Genomic DNA, 16,139 nt, shown 5'->3' on the forward strand with positions numbered 1-16,139 from the left:
GGCAGAATATCCTTTAATGGGAGTTATTGGTGAGAAGGTTCATTGGATTGATTCCTGCGATGAAGGGATTGATTCCATAGTCATTGGAGTGTAAAACAATAAGTGATCTTATTGAAACAATATATAGGTGAGAGTGTGGCGGCGCCTAATGGCAGCGGCTCGACTACAGTCCGTCTGTCTTTATTAAATTTTTGTCTCGTTAAGTGTATGTTTTTGATTCTAGTTTTTATTATTTTCGAGCTGTGTATATGTGGGGGGTGGGGGGGATGGGGAAACCGTTTAATCTCGTCCCTGTACGGGGACCCTAACATTTTCCCTGTCGGGTCTCCGATGTCGTTGGGCTTAACATCGTGGAGCCGGTGGCAGCCTCCAGTCGGAACCAACCTGAGGGCTTCAGTCGTGGAGCCTGCGGACTAGCCATCGCGGAGCTGGCCGACTTCGGAATGGGAAGAGTTGTGGTAGTGGGCGGTTGCGACCGAACTTCGGAGCTTTGGAGGCTCCGACCGCAGGCCCGGTGGACAGGAACATCGGGAGCTCGCAGGTCCCTGGTGGGAGACCGCTTTTTGGAGCTCCCGCAACGGCAACTTCTCCCGGCGGAATTAGCGGGGTTTAAAGGGCTCGGAGCTGGGGCCTAACATCGCCTGGTGCAGCTTAAACGGCTGCGGGAGTTGCCATCGCCCGCCAACATCGGGAGCCCCAGTCGCCTCGACATTGCAGTTGGACTGCTGGATCGCGGGAGAAGAACAAAGGGAAGAGATAAGACTTTTGCCATCCATCACAGTGAGGAGGTGTTGGAGATTCACTGTGATGGATGTTTGTGTAAATTGTGTTAAGTGCGTGTCTTGGGTTTTTTTGTAATGTTAAGACTGTAGAAATGCAATTTCGTTCAAACCAAGCTGTTCGAATGACAATAAGAGGCATTCTATTTTATTCTATTCTATAAGAGGTGAATCCATATGGGGCATGGATTCAGAATTAGGGCTTGCACATGGAGAAGTTCTTGTCATAGATGATTATGAATCTTTGGTTCAGGAGGAGTCATTGAATATATTCAATGTAGAGACTAACAGACTACAAAGGGAAATGGGGAATTGGTGCTGTGGCCAAGATTGCAATGGCTTTACGGAATGAAAGAGCTGGCTGAATGAAAGAGCCTACTCTTATGTTCTAAACACACACACGCAAACATGCATCTTCTGGCAGCAAAAAAAAGATGGTTATTCTTTATTATGGTGATATTCAGTTTTATCTTTTAGGTTGTGTGTGCATCTCTGTGTATATCTACGCGTACAGAGGTACATGCACACTAGCCTGTGCGAGGCATTTGCCAGTAACCCTCAGGTTTTGATTTCCAAAAGTATTTGATGCTTGACATCTAACTTATGTGCTGGTCTGTGCCAGCTGCCAGCTGCAAAATCCCATAGTCCCATTCCTCCTCCCCTTATTTTCCTATCATCCTGCAACTTATTCACTCTCACGTATGCCCATCAATTCTTCTTTATTCTTCTGCCACTTACCTGTACCAAGTGGTAATTTATAATAGCTGATTAACATGCTAGCTTTGGGATGCAGGACAAACCACCCAGGGGAAACCTATGTGGTCACAGGGTGACTATCAGACTCTGCACAGACAGGACTTGAAGTCAGGATTGAACCCAGATTCCTGAATTTGTGAGGCAATGGCACTAATTGCAGCATATCATGTCATTTATATTGTGCTTATTTTCTTTGGTTATATAATTAAACATTTAAAAATGGACCAAATTACATAGGGTTTGACCAAGAATAATCTATTTTCAAGAACTCATAGACTTTCAGTTTCTATTCTATCCAATCTTTTTCATCTAACCCCATTAGTAGGTGGAGTAAAATTAAAGAAAATAGACACAAAACTGGAGTAACTCAGTGGGACAGGCAGCATCTCTGGAGAGAAGAAATGGGTGACGATTCGGGTCGAGACCCTTCTTATGACTGAAAGTCAGGGGAAAGGGAAACGAGAGATAAAGATGGTGATGTAGAGGGATATGGAACAAATGAATGAAAGAAATGCAAAAAAGCAACAAATCTTTATGTGAACAATGTGTATAATATTGCAATTGTTCAGTATTCAGTATTCTGTGGTTTGGATGGCAGTATGTTGCTGCCGATCAAATGCTTTGCCTTAATCTGAAAGTAGACATTGAGCTGCCAATTTTCTGACAATATAATATCAGGTCAGTCACAGGGCTAGGGGAAATTGCACATCATAAAAGTATATAAGCACATAATCATAGAATATAAGCACTGAAGTATAAAACTAGAAATTTTCTTTGATTTTGCATTGAATAAATTACTACTCGTCCATATTCTGAAGTGACAATGCCCAATGCCGGTGGCTACCCGGAGTGGTCAGTAAAGCTCTAGCATTGCATCCATGATCAAATGGACCATTCAATTACTTTAAAGTTTTTAACAGGAGCTTTGTGTTACGATTTTAATAATTGCTTACATGTAACTTACTGTTGATTTGCGCATTTAAATTGTTCCCAGTAAATAGATTTTAATGGTGCTTTTAAGGTAGTGTGGAAAGATGAAGCTTTTTAAGAGACCTTTGAGGAGGGAGGGCATCTGTCCAATGTGATCACGCTTGCTTATTAAGTTATATTGACTGAGACATCTGTGTCACTGCAAATGAAAGATGCTTATTGATTTCCTAACTGCTGTTCACATTCCTTTCACACTTTTTAGAATAAAAAGTTAATCATCTTGGATGCGTATTCATTCTCTGTGAAGGGAACAGACTAAGCCTTTTTGGCATTTCATGAATCAAGTTGTTCAAGTTGAGTGTGTCAAGCAGACAATTACCAGCTTGCTCTTTACGCTTGTCCCTTGATATCACCTGTAACAGAGTAGCCTAATGGAGGGATGTCCCCTTGACATTTGATAGTAGTGGCAGTGCTCCAATCTTGTTTGTTTGCCACAGAATCAATTCAGTACAATTCAGGACATAATATAACCAAGCATTAAAAATGTGCTGTCTGGTAGTTTAACAAAATTACCAGTGACAGTTCAATATTGACTTCATATTAGATGTTAAAAAAAGTTAAAATTATGATTCTCCTGCTTGTCATTGGGAAAATCAGCTATTGACAGGTTGAAAATAGCTTTTTGCTGTGTTTCATTGACACGGGTTATGTGATATAAATATTTATTTCATATCTGTCACTCACTGGTAATGCCAACCATTGATTCCAGTATTGATAAAGTGTCACTAGTTCATAGGAAGCATTTGCCCATATGTTTTTTTAAATTACTTGGTATAATATAAAATATTATTTCTACACATCCTCCATTGCCCGTGATATTTTAGAAATAGTTACTATAATTACTACAATTGTTGGGATTGTTTTATAAGAACTTTTGTATGTTTTTGAATGATATATTGACACTAAAAACAAAAGAATTTGATTCTGAAGTTGAAAATGGAATTCCATTTACTACAGCATAAATTAGATTGACTTGGAAGCAAATATTGGTAAATGTTGTAATATTTAATTGGTTGTTTAATAAACTAATTGTGATAAACCTGCTATGTAAAGAATATATTAAATTGGCCTGTAAAAATGTTGTTTTGCTTTGGCAATTTTATGCACAGATTTTCTATCTTTAATGTTATAATTTACTAATTTCCCTCCCAAAATTGTAAAATCTATTTTCCTTTAAGGTCATTGGAGAAAACCAATACCAGGGTGGGTAATTAGTAGGCGGGAATTTAATTGGGAGTTCAAATAATGCTTTGAAAATGTCTCTCGAGCTTGAATAATTTGCGAGAATTGTATTGAGATTCAGTCTTAGGTTAAAATAGTATTGTTATAAATACATGGTATTACATTGTTATAAATACATGGTTTTCACATGTTACTTGTTTGTTATTTTTTGTTGTTGACCTCAGCCACTCTGTTGTTTGACACCATAGCTGTAGATTTATTTGTGCTTAATTAAAATGACTTTTACTGAGTGTGTGGCCACCAAATTCACTAAATGTATTACTAGTAATTTATGGAAAAATTACATTTAACCCAAGTAGGGCTTTTATTCTCCCAATATTATTTTTGTGCAATTATTCATTAATCACCTCGTATTCCTTCTGCGATAAATGACAAATTAGGAGGTCATGACTTATACCTACTGTTCTGTCCTGTAGTTCAAAATATTCTATGAGAAGTCTAAATTGTGGGAAGTTGCAATCTTGTAATGCTGAGAGCTTTTCGCTTTTGAAATGACTACCGTATGAAAATATGAAATATTGTTTTACCAAACTCTTACAGTGAACAATATTCTGTACCTGCCTGAGATGCTGGGCTACCATTGAAAAAAGAAGTAGCAAATTAATTTAACAAACACACATGTGAAAAGTTGTTATTGTGCAAGCAAGTTTAAAGGAAATTAGACTGTGGGACCCATTGGGTCCCAGCTTCACACGGGAGGGCTGGTCCCCAACGCAATATTACACCTCTCCACCAATTCCAACACTCACACGCACGCGCACTCACACACACGCACTCACACACACGCACTCACACACACGCACACACGCAATATCTCACTCACACACACACACACGCAATATCTCACTCACACACACACACACACACGCACTCTCACACACACACACACACACACTCACTCACTCTCACTCACACACACACACACACACACACACACACACACACACACACACACTCACGCAAACACACACACACACACACACGGAAGGGGCGTTGCCTTCATCACGGTGATTGACAGGCGAGAGGTCCAATCAGCTGATCTCAAGGTTTTTTAATCACTCATAACTTTTTTTATTTTTCATCGATGGGAAAAATCCTCGGGGCTGGCTCAGCGGAGGAGGACTGTGAGTAAGATGGCCAAAAAGTGCAACGATACAGGGTAGCATTTTTTCTAAAATCAACATACAGCGCAGCCAGGAAGTGGTCAAGATGAGACGTTTAATTATATAGATAGATTGAAAGGTTTCACTGAAGATTAGGAAAGTTGGAATTTCACTGCTTAGATTGTTCAAGTGGTCTATTCTTGCATCAAAGTGCCAGGCTATTTGAACATCCCAGTGACAAATCAATTGAATGGTTTAAAGTAACTGCAAACTCTTGCAGAAATAATAATAATAATCAGTGAAAACCTGTTGGGAGTACTAGATGGTGAGTGTAAGTTGGACTGAGCTGATTAGCTATCATACAAGCTCACCGCCAAATACAATGGCAAATTAAAAAAAATGTTACAGATAATAACAAAAATATGAATGGTAGAAATTGGAAATAAATATAGAAAGTGTTGTACGTATAACACAATACACAAAATTCAGTTTGCATTATTCAAAGCCTCTAATATATAGAACATAAATCCCAATGCACTTTGGATGTTTAAAGAAGAAAATTTGTTTGTGGAGTGTGGGGATATGTTGGTGGAAGCTTGAGTTTTAAGTACAAACAAGAAAGTGCAGATGCTGGTTTACACAAAAGGACACGAAGTGCTGGAGTAACTCAACAGGTCAGGTAGAATCCCTGGAGAATATGGATAGGTTGGAGCATTGAAGGCTAAGGACCGCAGATATTTGAATGGATTGAAGTTTATAGATGTAGATGACTGTAAAACCTTTTTAAAAATAATATTATTATTTTGTTGATCGGGATTATTTGTGTAGTGGCTTACCTTTCACGTTGCTATGACCACTGATCAACTATTTAGCCATAATTGCAAGTGTTAAACCAGAAGTGGTTGGTTTACACTCTCTGCTGATGTAGGCAGAAGTATGAACTTGCTCTTTTGGATCTGCCAATGTCATCTTTGCTGCCTAGTGTTAAATGGCAAGGAGTGGTGGAGCTGAGTGTGAAGTATGCCATCACAAGGGTGGACCAGAACAAACTTCACCCAAGTAATGACTGCATAATCCTGTCAGCTAACCCGGGCTTTGTGTAAGATCAGTCAATTGCTTCTAAATTTCCCAGACGTTGTAATAGATTTTTAAAACTATTAATAATGAATCAAAAATAAATAATATGTTTAAATAAAATAAACACAGAAGCAGTTAAAATATTAACTAAACAATTTATTTTAAAAAACTTCCCTCTTGCAGCTTTCTTCTCTCCCCCCCCCCCCCCCCCCCCCCCAATCAGAGTGAAGAATGGTTGTGCCCCAAAATGTCACCTGTCCATATCCTCCAGAGCTCCTGCCTATTGAATTACTACAGCATTTTGTGTCTGTCAATGTATGCAAAAAATGCGAATTCACTAATATTTACCCTTCCCCCCCAACAGTTCTTCTTCTCAATTGAGATGAAGAGGCTTGTTTCTGCAATAAGCCTAGCAAGCAGAATCCCCACTCTAACTCCTGGGCAGTTCCAGCAAGCTTGTAATTCTGCTGCTGGATCTACTTAGTGGGTCCAAGTCAAAGTGTAGTCAGGAAAACAGGGGCGAGGATGCCAGTAAGTTTGGGAATTCAGCCTTTGCACTGGTGCCCCAAAGCTCTTAACACTTCCACTGATAAATGGGAGGAGTTTGACATTCCTGAGTAGTTTTCCTTGATTTTGATGAAATTGCCCATTTATTAGTTAAGGATGCATTAGCACTAAACGTTGAGAATCAGAGAGAGGCAAGTTCTGCTGCCTTCTTTACCAGAAATACTTTATTTGATGTTATGAAGGGGAACAAAGATGTGGGGAAAATAGAGGGGGATAAATAAACTTAATTTCTATATTCTTTAAACAGAATGACAAAATGCTATAGAGGTTATTTCTTAACTCTCTAACCAAGTTGACAATTGAAGTCTTTGACATTAACACTTCTGCAGCACCTGTCTCTTGTTTCTATGTGACTGGCATTGAACGCTACAGACTTTGACAGCACTGACATACACTTTGAAGGATGGCTGCATTCCTACTTGTTTGTAATGAAGACCAAAGCCACTCTCAGCTAAATTAAATTGTTTCAGTTTTGAGGCAGAATGGCATGATTTTATACCGAATTCTCATTTTTGCCTTTGTTTTGCCCTTGGGGTTTAAGCGATGCCAGTCAGCTTCCTTTCTCTTCTCCCCCAAACCCCGGTCCGCCATTTAGGTTCCTCACGCTGACCCACCTAAACCATGTTATATCATTCAGTTTTGACATCTTTTATCAAACATTAATGAAATGACCCAGGCAAACAAATTGTCATTAAACTTTCCATCACTTCGTCCCTTGGTATTGTCTTTTATAAATTGAACAGCAAATGTTGTATTGATCTTTTCCCACTTGCTGCTGAACTTGAAATGACCTGGATGCTTGTTGTTTATGGCCTTGAGTTACTTTTCCTTGACATTTCTATACGCTTGCCTGACATTACTAGTTTTTTTTCCACCTTCCCTTCTTTTAGATGAATGAACAGGACATTCAGTATCGAGATATCCTCGGTCATGGCAATGGAGGGACAGTGTACAAGTGAGTATCTGCCTCTACCTATTACCACGGAATGCATTGAGAAATGTTGGTAAAGGGTTTTTTAATGTCCTCCTAGCATCCATCATATGGTTTTGGCTGAAGGCATGCATATCATATTGATTTGATGTTGAAGAATGAAAGCGATTCTGTGGGTGCCTTTCTGTGTACACTTTACACTTAGTCATTTCCATTACAGCTATGATGTATTATCAGTGTTCAGCAAACATGACAAGGTGACATAGGTCGATGAACAGAAATTTCAACTCCTGTTTCCACCTGAATCAACTATTATTGAAATAGTTTATTGAGATTGAGGTATTGATCACTGCTTGCACTAACCTTGGCTTAAAGGGAGACTGTCTACTCTGGTTTGCACTTGTATATAAAAAAAACAACCCATTTATTTTTACAACCACTTAAATTTTATTGCAGTGGGTTGAATTACTTTGTTGTTTCTCTTTAATTTGAAAGCGATCACACTCCTCACATACCCGGATGGCAGTTCACAAACTCCAACTGCTAATTGACAAAGCATTTTAAAATAAATGTTGGGGATGGAGATGGCAGGAATGAGCTGTGGCTTACCAAGCCGGCAAGCTTTCATACTGTTAGTGAATACGACTTCCAGACTAACCGAAAACTGAGATTCTTGTCTCAACACTTCATGTAATCATCCTCCCAGATGCCCATTATGTTGCGCAAATAGCTTTTCACTCAATTGAGTACAGTTACAATCGGTCCACAACAGCAATTCATCTTGTATATGGTAGTGAGTAAAATCTTATTGCATCAACTAGAGATGCTTTTGTTTTCTGTAGGTAATAGTGTAGGTGTGTAATATTTTCAGGTTTTGCCTTGCTTGTTTTAGCTTATTAGAGCAAATAACAAAGGATGTGGTGGGGAAATAAAGAACAATCGGTTTTCTCAAAATATCTACTTGCTGTCTTCGTTAAAACCTTGTCCTGCAAATATCTTCTGCATTTGAGTACAACCAGTTTGTAGGTAGTTTTAATCACTTTCTTGTTTTGGATGTAAATTGCGCACTTGAATATGATATGTTCTTGCCAGACATTAGCAGTTGTTGTGCAAATGTATTCATGTTGCAGTTGAAAGGCTTATATATGTAAACGGCTGCATAATACAGTTTTTTTAATGACTATATTTTCTCTAATATCCACCAATACCTTTTCTTGTGAAAAATAAACAAGGGAAGTGGGTGACGCACAATGAGCTGGTGCAGTAATACTCTTAAAACTCAGCAGGCTTGCTGTTTATGCCCTTTATCATAGCACTCTGTAGTGGAGCAGCAGTAGAGAGCAAAAGCAAGGCACTTTGCATCGAAAAGGGGAACAAATCACTTGCATCATGGCTTGTGATTAAGTAGAGAAACACTGAAAAAATCCCAGAAGCAGCCTTCAAGTATGGTCCCAATGAAAATGAAAGAACTTCGAAATATAATCTCGAAAACTTTTAAATATCCAATTACTTTTTTGTTTTTGATATTGGATATATTTTAATGAGATACAAATGATGTAGTAATGGCAATGGTGTATTGAATGTATAGGAAATTTACGCCACTGTTAAAGACCAGGAGACACAAAACACAAGCTTCAATGCACCAATAAATACAATTTGCAACTTTAATCCTCTGTCCACTCACATCACTCCAAGCTTTCTTACCTTTCCTCGGTGTGCTAGGACCTGTATCTACAAACGTATTTTATTGTAAGATATTCCACCAGTTTCTCCATTAAATAAAATGGATGCAAAACCAGCGTGACGGAGACCTGACCCCTGATGGTGGCAGAGCCAGAGCCATTTAACTGAGTGCCTCCTTCAAACAATACTACACAACCCATCCTCACTCATACCTGGTCAGTTACTTGATCTCTGCCCTTATTCTAGTCCCTGTTCTTAACCTAAGACTACCAGCTTTCATTCCTCCAGTACCTTAATTGTTCCCACCTTTTCCACAGCTTCCAGATCCACCTAAGTCACACATGGTAGACACAAAATGATGGAGTTACTCAGCAGGACAGGCAGCATCTCTGGGGAGATGGAATGGGTGACGTTTCGGGTCGAGACCCTTCTATAGTCACACATGGCATATTTTCAAATATAGAAAATCTCAATTCTCTTTCAGTAGGGTTCAAGACGTTGGGATCCAAGCATCAATGAAATTCGTAGCAGGTCCAGGATCAAGAAGTGCCTTCAACCTTCAAGGGGACTAACATTTCTATACATTACTTCCTCTCTAAACTAAAATACACACATTAGAAACAAGGAACTGAAGATGCTGGTTTACACAAGATGACACAGTATGCTGGAATAACTCAGTGGGTCAGGCAGCATCTCTGAAAAACATGGATAGGTGACATTACAAATCGGGACCCTTCCTCAGACCCACACCACTGTAAATGAGGTCTTATCAAAAGCCAGTAGAAATTCAACAAGATTTCCTTTCTTTGAAACTTCAATTTTGTTCAATAAAGGTCGTGGTACCATTTTAGAAAGGTCACCCAACGATATATCAATGCATGCACTTACCCATTGTCAATGGGTCAGGTCCTCTTTTTGCCCAGTGCATTGCTTCCTTCCACACTTGTCCATTGCACTAAGCATTGAGTACAGGGGCAGAGCTCAGTTATGCAGAGCTGAGGCCCTGGATAAACTAAATATAGTGAAGGTTTCTTTTTATTTATTTTAATTGTATAAATGTTAATTAGTTTTGTATCTCTGAAATCTGATTTTTAAATATTTAATATTTAATATTTTTTTGATTTATAGAACTATATTTATTTCAACTGTCTTCAAATGTTTAGGTTTATCAAGCATGACCCGTTGCATTATCTAGATGGTATGTTGAAATACTCAGAAGGATTTATATCCGTAGAGGAGCCCAAAAGTCTGGACATTGCAAAATGTAACTCTAGTTAATAACTGTTAGCATATAATATGAATGGAGTTTTGTGTTCATAGCTATTATTTTAAACACTAGATTTCTGAAAAATTATTAATATATATATTAAATTGTACCACTATGTAATTATTTTCAGCAAAAAATTTTATTTTTATGCCGAACCAATATATTTCCAAAATTAGACCATGTTATTACAAAGATTTTTAGTTACTATTTCCTTCAATCACTGTTTAGACTCGCTATGCACGGCAAAAGGATATGGTGTAAGGCAAAGATTTCCATTGTGAAATTATTTTATTTGAATTATAAAGTTTTGCAGCACGGCAACAGGCTATTTGGCCCAAGTAGGCCACGCCAAAATAAATTGCCGAAGCAAACTAGTCCTACTTGCCTGCACATGGCCTGCATCCTCCCAACCATTCCTATCCATGTACCTGTTCAGGTGTCTTTTAAATGTCATAATTGTACCCAACTCTCCCACTTCCTCTGGCACTTTGGTCGACGGGTCGATGTATGCAGGACCCTCTATGTGAAAAGGTTGCCTTTGAGATCTTTTTAAAATCTTTCTCTGCTCATCTTAAATCTATGCCCTCTGGTTTTAGACTCCTCTATCCTGTCGGCGAGACTGCAACTATTCACCTTATCTAATCCCCTTATGATTTTATAAATCTCGATCACCCCTCTCTCTAACTCAAATCCTCCCGACCCAGGAATATCCGAGTAAATCTTTTTTTACATCCTTTTCAGTTGAATACCATCCTTCCAACCCTAAACAGAGGGGCTTCTAGAACTGTGCACTGTACACAGTACAATATCATATATAGTTATAACTTGATGTTTCAACTCCTGTGCTCAGTACCCTGTGTGATGAAGAGCTAGTGTGCCAAAAGCCTTCTTAGCCACCCTGTCTAACCTGTCTTGCTACTTCCATAGAATTTACTTCCAACGCTAGGTCCCATTGTTCTACAATTCTCCCTTGGTCACTACCATTCATTGTACAAGTCCTGTCCTCCACCACCTGTCTCAAACCAATTCTCTACCTTATAACCAATTTTGTATCCAACTGCCTAGTTTGATCAGGATTCTCTATCATCTAATCTTCCAGACCAGATCGCATAGGCATCACATATTACAAGACCTTGTCAGAGGTCTTGATAAATTCTATTTCCCATGCACAAAGCCTCACTGACTATCTTTAATCAGTCCTTGCCTCCAAATCCCCTCAATCTCCGATGCCCCCGAATAAAACTATCCAAGTTTATCTAAGTTGTCCTCAAAGCTAATACTTTATAATACAGACGGTATTCTTTTAAACCTCTTCTGCACCCTCTACAAAACGTCCACAAGCTTCATGTATTTGGACAACCAAAACTACACACTCCAAATGCTCCAAATTTGGCCCAACCAAAGTTTTATAAAGCTACAACATGACTTATTGGCTCTTATATTCAATGCCCCTGGTGTAGTTATGGTAAAATATTGGAATTTTAATGCGAGGTGGTAACATAATTTTAAAACACTTCATTATTGCCATCAGGAATTAATTTTCATGGAATGTGAAGGATAATCTCAAAATCAAAGAGAACATTTGGAGCACTAATGTTAATCTTTCTACAGAAACAAGGAATTGCAGATTTCAGATTGCAGATGCTGGTATATTTAAAAAAACAAAAAGACACAGTGATAGAGTAACTCAGTGGGTCAGACAGCATCTCTGGAGAACACGGTTCAGTCATGTTTCAGGTCAGGACCCTTCACGCTAATTGTGTATGGGTAAGGGGGGTGATGTTGTTAGGCATATGGTGGACAAAGGAAATATTTGAAAAGACAAGGATGAAGAGTTACAAGATGTTCAGAAATAATTAAGAATTATTATAATATGTCTAGAAATTAGATTCCATCATTCAAATTATGAATTCTACTGTTAAAGCTGCGGTAAAGATAAAACAAATAGATAATTCATAATCCAAATCAGAAAATTTTCAAAATAGCATCCTGACCTTGAGTTATTGGATTGCAAAAATATTATATAATTTCCATATGCTAAATAATTGTCCTCCCCAAAGCCAGTTGTCTCATTGGGTCACCGGGACCATGCCGACCATCGATCATAGTTCTATGTTATCCCACTTTCTCATCCACTCCCTATTTTTTTTTTTTATGAGGTCAATTCACCTACAACCAACATATCGTTGGGATGTGGGGAAAAACTGGAGCATACGTTCACAAGTGGCGGGATAGGAGCAGAATTAGGTCATTCGGCCCATCAAATGACCGAATGACTCCGCCATTCAATCATGGCTGATCTATCATGGCTGATCCAGCCTTTTCCCCATAACGCCTGGCATCTTGAGGAAACCCACGCGGTCACAAGGAGAACATGCAGATTGCTAATGTTACTTTTAATCCCTTATTCTAAATCATAAATGTATATTGTATGCAACTGCGGTCCCAGCACTGAGCTTTGCTGTACCCCACTAGTCACTGCCTTACATTCTGAATGTGACCCGTTAGTCCCTACTTTTTGTTTCCTGTCTGCCAACCAATTTTCCATCCATGTCAGTACCCTACCCCCAATACCGTGTGCTCTAATTCTGCCCACTAATCTCCTCTACACTACATCCACTGGCTCTCTCTCTCTTGTCCATTTTCCTAGTTACATCCTCAAAAAATTCCAGAAGATTAATCAAGCATGATTTCCCCTTCGTATATCCATGCTGACTCGGACCTATCCTATTACTGCTATCCAAATGTGCCGCTATTTCATCTTTTATAATTGACTCCAGCATCTTCCCCACCACCGATGTCAGGAAACTGGTCTATAATTTCCTGTTTTCTCTCTCCTGCCTTTCTTAAAAAGTGGGATAACATTTGACACCTTCCAATCCGCAGGAACTGATGATCCTGAATCTATAGAACATTGGAAAATGATCACCAATGCATCCACAATTTCTAGAGCCACTTCATTAAGTACCCTGGGATACAGATCATCAGGCCCTGGGGATTTGTCAGCCTTCAGTCTCATCAGTCTACCCAACACCATTTCCTGCCCGAATGTGAATTTCCTTCAGTTCCTCCGTCACCCGAGATCCTCTGGCCACTAGTGCATCAGGAAGATTGTTTGTTTATTCCTTAAAGAAGACGGATCCAAAGTACCTGTTCAACCCGTCTGCCATTTTCTTGTTCCCCATAATAAATTCTCCTGTTTCAGTCTTCAAGGGTCCAACTTTGGTCTTAACTAATTTTTTCCTCTTCACAAACCTAAATGAAGCTTTTACTATCCTCCTTTATATTCTTGGCTAGCTTACCTTCATATCTCATCTTTTCTCCCAGTATTGCCTTTTTGATTATCTCCAGTTGCTCTTTAAAAGTTTCCCAATCCTCTGGCTTCCTGCTCATCTTTGCTATGTTATACTTCTCTTTTATTTGTATACTGTCCTTGACTTCCCTTGTCAGCCACGGTCACTCCTCACTCCCCTTGGAATCTTTCTTCCTCTTTGGAATGAACTGAATTATTCCCAGAAGTACCTGCTATTGTTGTTCCACTGTCATCCCTGCTAGGGTATCTTTCCAGTCAACTTTGGCAAGCTCCTCCCTCATGGCTCCATAGCCCCCTTTGTTCAATTGTAATACTGACACTACCGATTTTCCCTTCTCCCTCTCAAATTGTAGATTTGTAAGGGAACTTATCATATCAAACCTATCTCCTAATGGCTCATTTACCTCGAGTTCCCTTATCAAATCAGGTTCATTACACAACATTAAATCCAGAATTGCCTTCCCCCTAGTAGGCTCCAGTACAAGCTGCAAGAATCCATCACGGAGGCACTCCACAAACTCCCTTTCTTGGGGTCCAATACCAACCTGATTTTCCCAGTCCACTTGCATGTTGAAATCTCCCATAACATCTGTAGCATTACCTCTACGACATGCCAATTTTAACTCTTGATTCAACTTGCACCCTATTTCCAGGCTACTGTTTGGGGGCCTGTAGATAACTCCCATTATGGTATTTTTACCCTCAGTTCCTCAGTTCTATCTATACGGTGTCGACATCTCCTGATTCTATGTCACCCCTCTCAAGGGCCTGAATTTCATTCCTCACCAACAGTTACCTCTCCCCCTCTGCCCACCTGTTTGTCTTTTTGATAGGACATACTTGAATATTCAGTTCCCAGCCCTGGTCCACTTACAGCCTTGTCTCAGTAATTCCATACTTACCGATTTCTAACTGAGCCTCAAGCTCATCCACTTTATTTCATATACTTCGTGCATTCATATACAACACTTTAACTTCGGTATTCACCTCCCCTCTCACACCGGTCATTATTGGCTCTGACCTTACTCTCTTATCCCTTCTCGAACTTTCCTTCCCATTAATTCGGGAGCCTTTTATAACTTTACCTGTACTCACTTCCCCTTTAACTCCATCTTTATACCAATTTGTCAACCCCTCCCCCCCACTATTTAGTTTAAACCCACACGTGTAGCACTAGCAAAATCTGCCTGCCAGAATGTTGGTCCCCCTCCAGTTAAGGTGTAACCCTTCCCTTTTGTACAGGTCATCCCTACCCCAGAAGACATCCCAGTAGTCTATAAATCTAAATCCTTGCTTCCTCCACCAGCCCCCCAGGCACACAGTCTAGGCAAAGTCAGTGGAAATATTTAAGGCAGAGATAGATAGATTCTTGATTAGTATGGGTGTCAGAGGTTATGGGGAGAAGGCAAGAGAGTGGGGTTGAGAGGGAGAGATAGATCAGCCATGATTGAATAGCGGAGTGGACTAGATGGGCTGAATGGCTAATTCTGTTTCTATCACCTGATCTTATGATGCTACCTGGAGTTACTCCATCAATTTGTGTGCTTTTTTTGTAAACCAGCATCTGCAGTTCATTGTTTCTATTCTCTTCTATCATTTTGTCACGATTGACTGAGTAGATGTCAAGAATATTTCTGACTCTGAAACAGTTTTATAAATTTAGACACTGGGGTTAAAGTGCTAATCATCAGGCAAGAATCACTGAGATACAACAAAGAAGTTTTCTGATTACTTGCCACTAAAGGCAGCTACTGGTATACAAGAATTGTGGTCCTTTTGTGCAATATTTATCACAAGACACACATCCAGACATTGTTGGTAAATTTTCCCATAATTGATCCCTAAGAGTTGAGGGCTAAGATTATATTTAATTCCCCATTTTTTCTCCACTATTCATGGTCCAGTCACAGGTTACTGTACTGTTCTAGTATTTTGCTTCTCATTAGGGTATTATGCCTTAAGAATATGTGTTTTTGGCTTAGAGCTGCTAGTTATTGTAGTGTGTTTACTCACTGAGATGTCAGTACTGTCCAGACCACTGATGAAACAAGAACAGAAGGCATAACTCAGTCAGCCAAACAGCATCTGTGGAAATAGAAACATTTTTTAAAAATACCGGTACCTAAAATAAACTTTATTCGTAATAAAACGAAAACGATACCGAACTCTTAATATATTGTGAGTATTCAATATTGCTAATGTTATGCCCAGTAATGTTAACACCTTTTTTTGCAGGGGGCAGGAAAGGGGCAAAAGCATGACATTGGTAGAGGACTCGGACAGGTTAGAAAGAGAATGGAATTGAATAGTATAAAGCGGTATGCATCAGAAAGCCCAGGATCACCCCTTTAGACTGAATACAAATGCTCTTTGAAGCAAGCACCCAAATAGCAGTAGTTTTCTCCTTTGTTGCAGAGGCCACATTGCATAC

The 16,139-nt window shown here is 39.4% G+C and overlaps 1 protein-coding gene across 4 annotated transcripts in view; it reads left to right on the forward strand.

Moving 5' to 3' along the window:
• Nucleotides 1-16,139, forward strand: part of map2k5 (mitogen-activated protein kinase kinase 5) — a 220,197-nt gene that overhangs the window by 58,457 nt on the left and 145,601 nt on the right. For all 4 annotated transcript variants that reach the window (XM_055661426.1, XM_055661427.1, XM_055661428.1 and 1 more), the window contains one exon: nucleotides 7,405-7,469. In XM_055661426.1, coding sequence (XP_055517401.1) covers nucleotides 7,405-7,469 — 65 coding nt within the window. The remainder of the gene's footprint in view (nucleotides 1-7,404; nucleotides 7,470-16,139) is intronic.

This window comes from Leucoraja erinacea, chromosome 33, assembly GCF_028641065.1.
Source record: "Leucoraja erinacea ecotype New England chromosome 33, Leri_hhj_1, whole genome shotgun sequence".
NCBI lineage: Eukaryota > Metazoa > Chordata > Chondrichthyes > Rajiformes > Rajidae > Leucoraja > Leucoraja erinaceus.